The sequence below is a fragment of the Dromiciops gliroides genome, chromosome 3 (genome assembly GCF_019393635.1).
Source record: "Dromiciops gliroides isolate mDroGli1 chromosome 3, mDroGli1.pri, whole genome shotgun sequence".
Taxonomy (NCBI): domain Eukaryota; kingdom Metazoa; phylum Chordata; class Mammalia; order Microbiotheria; family Microbiotheriidae; genus Dromiciops; species Dromiciops gliroides.
Window position 1 is genome coordinate 16,056,432 of NC_057863.1, and position 9,727 is coordinate 16,066,158.

A 9,727-nucleotide genomic window follows, 5' to 3' on the forward strand; every position below is an offset into this window, starting at 1 on the left:
AGCTCAGAAGTCAGAGCAGACAAAGAGAAGCAAGCAATGAGGAAATGCTTATGACTTCTTTATTTGATAAGCCTCAAAATAACATGTTTCCTTACAAAGCAAACTGGAATGAACAAAGACATCCTTCAATTCTGGGCATTTGTGGGTTAGTAATACAGGACAGAGAGAAAGGAGGCACTTTGTTCCAGTCACTGTCTACTGAGATTATCTGTCTGGCTTTCTCTAGACCTCAGGTCATAGGATTAAGCAGGCTTTATGTTATTTAGAACAGGAGTCCTTACCCTGACCTTCACCCAGTCTGGGAAAGTCTAGTGACCCCTTCTCAGAACTATATATATGTTCATTAATATATTTACGTAAATATATGTGTGTGTGTGTATATATATACACACACACATATATATCTATATATTAATGGACTAAATTAAATACATGGGATTTGGAAGGAAATCACTTATACTGAAATTATTTTTAAAAATTAAATTCACAGACTCCCTGTTAAGAACATCTGATCTAGAACTAAGAGGAAACTTAGAGGTCGAGTTGGGCAAACCCTTCATTTTGAACACAAGGAAATTGCACTTCAGAGTGTGGGTCATTTGCCCACTGAGCACTGGAGGGATTTGAATTGAGGCTCCAAATTCTGTTTTCCTTTCATTCTACCATTGTAGGTTCATGCTGTATTCACACTTCACAGTGTAATGACGGAGATTTTAGTGCTTCTTACTCCTCATTAAAAAAAAAAACAAAAAACAAAAAACAAGCAAAAAGGCTGAAGAGGACAATCTGGGAGGAAGGGGTTAACAGGGAGCCCAAGCAGGTTAAGGAGATCAGTCAGGGCAAGTTACAAGCCCTGTATCCACAGGTCTGTGTTTCTCCAACTGCAGCAAACAAAAAATACCCTTAGTCTGCTATGGCTGTTGTCACTTTAAAGCAACTTTATATTGCTTTTAGCAGGCATTAAAAATAATAATTTTTCACAAATATTACTACAAGACTTTTGCCAAAGTTTTGTGTCAACTCAAGAATTCCACCACTGTGGGAAAGTTTAAGCACTGCTGGCACAGCCCCACCCAGGACCCTGACACTTAGCTAGAGATTCCCTAGTTGGCAGGATACAGGAAACCCAATGCTCTGTCCTAGCAGTGAGCTACTCAATCACACTCTTGTCTGCAGCCCAATAGGATACTTAGTATGGAGCGGGGGGGCAGTATTCTGAGAAGAGGGATTGGGAAGAAAGAATTGTGAAGGGGGAAAAAAGTCATTCCATAGAATGGTCAAGACAATTTGGACAGCATGTGTGTGTGTGTGTGTGTGTGTGTGTGTGTGTGTGTGTTTGTGTGCATGTGTGTGTGATGGGGATAGAGAGGGTATTAAAGGAAGGAGACCCAGAAATAGCTTTCTGCTCATTTAATTCTCTTTCTTTTCTAAATTAAGCCACTGACTTTCTCCTGCACTTACAATGATTGAACACAACAAAGGGCAGGGGGCACTTAATAATTGTATATTGAATGGGAAAAAATTGCCCACTGTCACTCCGTAAATTCGTGACTGAAATAAGATTTGAACCCATTTCTTCATGTTTTCAGGGTCGGGAGTCTTTCCACCACCCCATCCTGCCTTTCTTTATTTGAAAAAAACATGCAAGTTAAGGTGACCCTGCCATGTGACATTTTGTTCTTTAATCTTAAGGGGGGACAGAAGTTGTTGGTATCTTTAAACCAAAGAAAACATACAACATGTACCACAGAAAGTGCTCATTTCGAGGAAGCATCTCATTCCATTGCAATCAGCTTGAATGACTGCAGAGAGACATGGCTACTTCGCCGATTGCCGTAACAACAACCAGAATAAAACCCTTGCCCAAGCCCACTGGACTATTGCTTGATATTTATATGATAAAGAGATGATCACTGCAAAGAGAACGCCACCTGGTGGCTGCAACCTTTTGGTGATAATGATGAACCAAATGAACATCCGTAATACCAAGGTCGATTTGGGATCCCAGGAGAAAGCATTTCATAGGTTCCCAAGAGCCCCTGATCTGCCAGAGAATATCTAGAGGCTGAGGTCCATTCCCCCAGTGTCCTCAAGAGACCCAAGATGCTTCTAATGGGAGGGGAGAGAGATGAAAATAAACATTTATATAGCATTTACTATGTGTCAGGCAGTGTGCCAAGTGCTTTATAAATATTATCTCCTTTTATCTTCACAATAATCCTGTGACTAAGGAATGCAAGTACTATTATCTCTATCTTGAAGAAGCAACTAAGTCTCAACCAATAAAACATCCAAAAGTACTCAAAATTAAGCCAGAAGAAGTACAAGAGGACACAAATGGGGCAGTCTTGTGAATACCATTTTATAAATACTTTCAAAGAAATCAAACTGAGAGAACTGATTATTTTCCTATAATGTTACTAACCAGTTATTAAATTAGGATTAAAGGGTTTTTTCTCTTTATTTCCCTCATTCAGGGACCAGCACCATGTAAGTCAGTCAACCAATCTCCAAAGGACATGGCTGATAGAGGAGATTGCTCAAATGCTCCTGGAACATGCTCCTCCATCTTGGTGGGACTCCATCCAACTAAGAGATCTTACTTCTGCTTCCAGTATAAACAGAATCTAATCTAGTTAAAGTGCAGCCTCAAAGCAATAAGCCCATGTCTTTGCATCCCTCCATTGGAATCTTAGGGTGACCCAGCTCATGAAGAAGAAAACCAACCAGAGATGGATTCCTCTGTCCAGAGTACTAGAGGTGGCTGAGTCTCATTATCAAGCCACATGCTCAGCTGGAGGAGCTGAAGACATTTAACCTACCTTCTTATTTAAATGCCTATTCCCTCATTAATTGTTCACCAGCAAGGAATGATTTCTCATGTCAGGGGCATTCCCTTTCAAAAACAAATATTTTAGGAATCCAGTGTCTGAAAAAAGGGTCTCTCTGGAGTAGAAGGAACCTCAGAGGATATCTTATCCAACTCCCTAATTTTTTAGTTGAGGAAATGGAATCCCAGGTGGGTTAAGTGATTTGCCATGATCACAAGGTAGAAAGTAGAAGAGATGGGACTTGAATCCATTTCCCCTAAGTCCAGAACCAGCGATATTTCCTCTGTAGATTTTTATATAATTTTACTTAACCCTGGTTGTAAATTAGGGTTTGAACCTATAGAAAAGAGTTTAAGAATTAGTAAGTCGCCTAACTGGAACTATGAGTTTATTTTTCGTTCAATCTTGATTTGATTTGAGTACCCTATTTAAAAGTAGCCTTATTTAAATGTTTAGGCCAATAGGTTGGAACAATTGAAAGTTATAGTGCATAGAGAGCCCATGTTAATACCAGTAAGACTTAGCCTCTCTTTTGTATGACCAACCCTAAATTACTTAATCACTCACTGTTCTAGACAGCTCTCTAAGTTGTGACATTTGTTGTAGGATTTTACTCCTCCAAGGGGCTCCATATATTACAGGTTAACCCCATTGCTATTTTTTAACAATTGTGCCTAGTTTGTTGTTGTTGTTGTTTTTAATTTTAGGGCAGCGAGGGTCAAGTGACTTGCCCAGGGTCACACAGCTAGTATGTGTCAAGTGTCTGGGGCCACATTTGAACTCAGGTCCTCCTGAATCCAGGGCCTGTGCTTTATCCATTGTGCCACCTACCTGCCCCCAATTGTGCCTAGTTTTAATAGTAATATTGTTGTAGAAAAAGTAAATAGAAAAATGTGCTTTATTCTCTTTGTCTTAGTTAACCACACTAATGAGAGGTCAGGGTGTTCAGACCATCCCACTAGGCCATTGATATGGCACCTGGTGATTGCATACTCTAACGTCAAGCTAAATGTTGGGAAGAAACAGCCTCTAGGGTGGTAGTTTTGCATACCCAAACTTTAAAAGTGATGGCAAATGTCATGCTTATGAATGGAATATTTTTAATGATTAGTCATCTTCATTTCTCTTCTTAGATCTTCTAGAAGATGTCAGCCTGAAATCTTCTTTCCTGCATGATAGAAGTTTTGATCAGTGAAATGAAAAAGATGATTTTTATATCAGCTGTTTACATGGTATTAATATGTATATTCAGTTCAAAACCACCTACTTCTATCAAGAGAAGATCACATAAATCATTATGACACAGCCCACGATCCAACCAATCAGGAGAAGAAGAGGGATGAGCAAATTTGAAGGTGCAGGTTCTATTTAATAAAAAAACAAAAAGCAGAATATATATATGCATACATATACACACACATATGCATTCATATAGTATTATATGAAGTAACTCATTTTGGTCTTAACAAAGAATCAAGAAAAACAAACATGGACTCTCACATGAATCAAAAATCTAAGTAGGTGTCATGTAATATTCAATATATGATGTTTATAGAGCTGGTTATATGGAATGCATGTCACATGGAATGTGGGGTATATGTGTAGGTATATATGCATGCATCTATTACTCCAAGCACCTTATGGAGTAGTGAATATAGTGCTTGGAATGGGGACAGGTAAATGTACTTTCAAATCTCAACGCTGTCATTTACTAGCTGGGCAGGTGAGTCAATCTCTCTGAGACTCGGTTTTCTGATCTGTTTGCATCTATGAGGTGCATATGAGACAATGTAGTCAAAGTAATTTACAAATTTTAATGATCCATGTAATATCAGTTATTTGATTAATGAAAAACCATTTATTAAATGCCTACTGTATGCCAGGCACTATACTGGTGCCGGGGATACAAAGATATAAAAGAAACAGTCCCTGTCCTCAAAGAATTTACAGTCTAACAGGAGAGAGAAACACATAGAAAATGTAGAGAAAGTCAAGATAATCATGAAGGGAGGAAAGAGGAGAATCAGATCCCTCTTCATGAAAAGGGTGGTGCTTGAGCTGATTCTTTAAGGAAAAGAAGGATTCTGTTACTGGAGGGGGAAAGCAGGAGGTGGAGGAGGAGGAAGGGAGGTGAAAGTGTATTCTAGGAATGGAGAATAGTTAGTCTATAGCTCAGAGGGTTATATGAGAGGAAGGCATCAGTTTGGCTAAACAGAGGAGCATGGGAAGGGTCCTAACACAGAGTGAGGCCAGAGAGATAAGTTGGGGCCTTGAAAGACAAATAAGAGTTTTTGTTTTATCCTCAAGTTAATTGGGAGCCACTGGAGGTGGCTGAATAGGGGAGTCATATGATCAATTCTGCATTTAAGGAAAACCACTTTGGCAGCAGTATAGACTTGGACTGGACAAAACATTCTTAAATGCTCAAAGCAGCACCAGTAGTAGTATTTTGTGTAAAATATATGAGAGTAAAGAAATAATTATTCATAACCTAAAAACTACTATACATGCATTGAATGCCTTCAAGAAATAGTCTTCTGCTCAATAGCTCACCCTAGCCCATGCCTGTCCAATGAAACTTATGGGACAACATGGCTCTTTCTCAAGGGCAAAAACTGGAGCCAGGGTTTGCAGGGCTTAGCACTGCCGAGCCAGTGGGCACAATAAATAGTACTTTATTTTGTTTTGGGTTTTTTGTTGTTTTTCTTTAGTGAGGCAATTGGGGTTAAGTGACTTGCCCAGGATCACACAGCTAGTAAGTGTTAAGTGTCTGAGGCCAGATTTGAACTCAGGTACTCCTGACTCCAGGGCCGGTGCTCTATCCACTGCGCCACCTAGCTGCCCCTAAATAGTACTTTATAACAGCCTACACTGGTACACTTGAAGTCTGGGCCAGACCCCATCTTGAGGAGTGTGTCCAGGTCTTTAGGAAGGATATTGATGAGATGGAGAGTATGCGTACGAGGGCAAGCAGAATAATTCAGGGCTTTGAGTTCATCAGTTGAAGGGACTGGAAATGTTTAGACTGGAGAAGAGGACACTTGGCAGAAGAGAATGATAACTCCTGTCAAGCATTTGAAGAAGAGGACCAGACTGAGTCTACCTGGCCCCAAAAGACAGAACCAGGAACAATGGGTGAGAGCTGCAAAGAGGCAAATATAAGTTTGAGAAAAGGAAAAACTCTTGAAAAATCCAGCTTACAGAAAAAGAGAGTGGGCTGCCTGAGTCAGGAGGTTCATAGGCTCACGGGGCTGGGCTGGACTCGTTGGGTAGATTACAAAGGAGATGACTCTCATGTATGGGTTGAGTAATAAGGTGCTGAGGTCCCTTTTAACTCTCAAATCATGTGATTCTCTAGGCATAAATGGAGAACTGGAAGGGACCATTGAGCTTACCTAAAGCTTCATTTGTGCAGAGGATGGAACTAAGACCAAGAGAGATGAAACAACTTGCTTAAAAGACCACACTATGACAGAGCTAAGACTCAGGCCCAGAACCTCTAGTTCAATCTCAGGAGATGCTCCACCATGGGCTGTTCCTCATTGAGAAACATAGAGCAGAGGCTAGAGATGACTATGTGGCAGGTACATTGGGAAAGGGATGGATTGTCTCATTGGTCTTGGTATTCCTAAGACCTAGCACAGAGCCCAGCCCATAGCACGTACCTAATCAATGCTTTTTGATGGATTGATTGCACTCTATGTCTACTAGAGCATCTTCCAACTCAGATATTCTGTAAGATACAGAAACGTAGGCAGGCAGAACTAATTCTTTTGGTGCCTCCTACTTTCTCTATTCTATAAAAAATTAGCTCTTCTCTGGAAGGTTTTTCCTTTATACATATTCTACCCCAGTACCTAAACCTCTACAAACAACAACACAACACAACATAACACAGGCATGCAAAAGCACACAAGAATGGAACCAGAAAAAATTTAATATAGCTAATACTCTGGTTCTAAAGATGTGGATCTATCATTAATTGAGAAGTGCAATTCGATTTCATTCCATTAACCAACAAAGAGAGGATGTATATTTTTAGCATTCACAGTCCTGAGATAATTTGGAGCACTTATACAATATGCATTTTTGAAAATTCTATTAATGTGAAAGCCCTGGTGGAAAAAGCCATTTTAAAAAAAAATTTGAAGACATCATTTTCAAAGGAAAATTTCCCAAACTGAACAGAATACTTTTGAGCCTTATTTTTTTTTAATTGGATTCACTTCCAACAATCTAGACAATTTCAAACGGATCCCATTGTTCCTCATGGGGAAAAAACCCACCCCCTCTCCATTTCTATCTCAGAGTATGACCCTGGATAAGATATTTTTAAATTTTTCTGAAGAAAATAATAATACCTTTTAGTTACCTGTCACATAATATTTTTGTAAGTATATGTTGAATAATAATAATATATGTATATATACATTTATATGTATTTTATAGTCATTTGGGGTAAATGATGTTAAAATTAGGAAGCCATTACTGTTCAAACATGTTTTTTAAAAATATTTCTCAAATGATGGTCCATGTGACCATATTTTCCAAAGCTCTCAAGACAGGATGACAGATTTAGAGCTGCCATGTACTCTAGAGATTGTTCCCTTTCTCTGCCCTCCTCTTTATACAATGAGAAAACCAAACCTTGAAAAGTTTAAGTGTCACACTGCCCAACTTTTAACTTAAGTTCTTATAATTGCACATCCATGCAGATTTTATAAAAACACATGAAAAATAAAATATTTTTAGCTTTCATTGGGACCTATGTACAAATGCATGAGTAATACATTTGTCTAATAATTCTTTGTCAAAACAATGCAAATCGATGTGTACGTGGCCACTTTCCATGTCCCTTAGCATGAGCCTTGGTCTGTCTGTGGAGCACAACATGGCCACTTTGGCTGAAAATAAGTGTGTATTCACACAGCAGATTATGCCTTTGGTACCTGCATTCATTCGCAAACTGAGGGAAATGGCCTTTATGCTTTCAAACATAAAACAAATTTCAAAACGCATCTATTTATTGAATTTGTGAGGGAGATGATAGAAGCCATTCCTGCAATGGGCAGGAAGCTGAAGTAGGTGACCCCTAAGAGGTCTATTAATAATGAGATTCTATGACTTGGTGAACTCTGATCAAAGCACAGAGATTTCATTTATTTGTTTGTTTGCTGGATTTTATTGGCATAAGGAATGCCTGGGAAAGACATTTCCTATGCCAAAGCAGAACTTTCCCTGCAACTGATAGCTTGGAGCATTGTTTACTCCCTGGGGACCTAAGGCATAAATGTCTGGCCCAGCGGCTGCCTCTAAGACCAGCTCTCCATTCAGTGTTCTAAAGGTGCCATAAATGAAGTGATCACATATATTTAATTCATATTAACATCTCAGGATTCAGAACAGGAAAGGACTTTGAAGATCATGGAATCCAGAGGTTCTTAACCTGGGGCCCACAGATCCCCTTTCTGCCCATGGATTGACTGCAGGGGGTCTGTGAACTTGGATGAGAAAAATACATCTTTATTTTTACTAACTTTGAAGTGAATCTTAGCATTTCCTTCAATTATGAATGAAGGCAACAGAACACAGTTCTGAGAAGGGGTCCCTAGGCGTCATCAGCCTCCCAAAGGGTTTTGTGATACAAAAAGGATCTAGTCCAATCTTTGGAATCAGAGAACCCAGGTTCAAATCCCAAGTCTGACAGTGCCTGTGTGACCTTGAGGAAGTCACTTGGCCTTAGTTTCCTTATCTATAAAAAAGCTGGTTGGCCCAGATGCCCTCTACAGATCCTTCTAACTTCAGAGCAATGAGTTGTGATGAGAGGAAGGCACGACTTCCTGCAAGCTCCCACAGGTTAAGTCACAAAGCCAGGCTGTGAATCTGGGCTCTTTGAGTTCAAATCCTTCCCTTTTTTCCACAGTGCTACTCATCCCCATGAGTGAGCCAAGTGACCTCATTCATGATTTGACTGTTTGTATTCATGGAAAAAACATTTTTATGTCTTTTTTTCAAAATGATTTGTATAGTTGGATTGGGTGACATGCCACATCTTTTCCAGAATCTTTTCCAGACAGATCAACATGTATTACTAAGGCTTCTCTGACAATTATATTCCATTCCCCAAATATGAAGCAGCAAACATTATAAAATATGACCCAGTTAGCATGTTAATCTCTGTTCTTACTGCCAAGAAGGACTTGCAGACTATACAATTCTTTTCCTAATAAGAGATGTTTAAATCTTACCTTTTTCAGCCATTCTCCTTGGTGCCAAACACGTTCGTATGGGACAAGGTCTGGCTGCTTGGCTATTGTCATTCAGACCTGCCTGGAGTTTTAAATAGAGGGGTATCTGGAATGTGTGACAGCCGCCTCCCTCACTCTTTGCCAGTCTTCTCCTAGGTGATGTCAGGCATCAGGAAGGACAAAATTTCCGACCCCTTGAGCTTGCTATGGAGCAAGACCAGAGGCTCTTGGGACTTGAAGACTAAAACAAAGGAATCAGACATAGCGAACTTCATCTAGGAGACTGGCAGCTTTTTTTCTTTTTTTTTAGTGTCATAATGAGATTGAGTTACTTTCCATTTCTCTCAAACTATTATATCACAAAGGAGTGGGGAGGTATGGACCAAAGGGAAGACATGAAGGTAGCAACCAGCTTCAAGATGGGTCAGGTAAGGCTCTGACATGGACCCTGATTTGCTGGTGCAAGGACACCTCTTCTACACTGTGGCCCATGTACTTGAAAAAAAATCCTGGGGTATATGGTGTGGTAAGCCTGAATAATGCAGAGTGAAGAAGTGACGAGTGGAACTTATTTATAGCCTAACGCTTATCCAAATGACGCTAGGAAACCTCTCCTGCCTTTCCAAGAGTTAATAATAACATCTCTTG

At 39.7% G+C, this 9,727-nt stretch overlaps 1 protein-coding gene across 1 annotated transcript; it reads right to left on the bottom strand.

The window, feature by feature from the left end:
* Positions 1–3,830: 3,830 nt before the first annotated feature.
* Positions 3,831–9,371, bottom strand: STRIT1 (small transmembrane regulator of ion transport 1). The gene is made up of 3 exons (XM_043991157.1): positions 9,080–9,371; positions 4,099–4,195; positions 3,831–3,999 (listed from the first exon to the last, which is right to left on the bottom strand). The coding sequence occupies exons 1-2, from the start codon at positions 9,090–9,092 to the stop codon at positions 4,104–4,106; spliced, it is 105 nt and encodes a 34-aa protein (XP_043847092.1). The 5' UTR covers positions 9,093–9,371; the 3' UTR covers positions 3,831–3,999; positions 4,099–4,103.
* Positions 9,372–9,727: the final 356 nt, after the last annotated feature.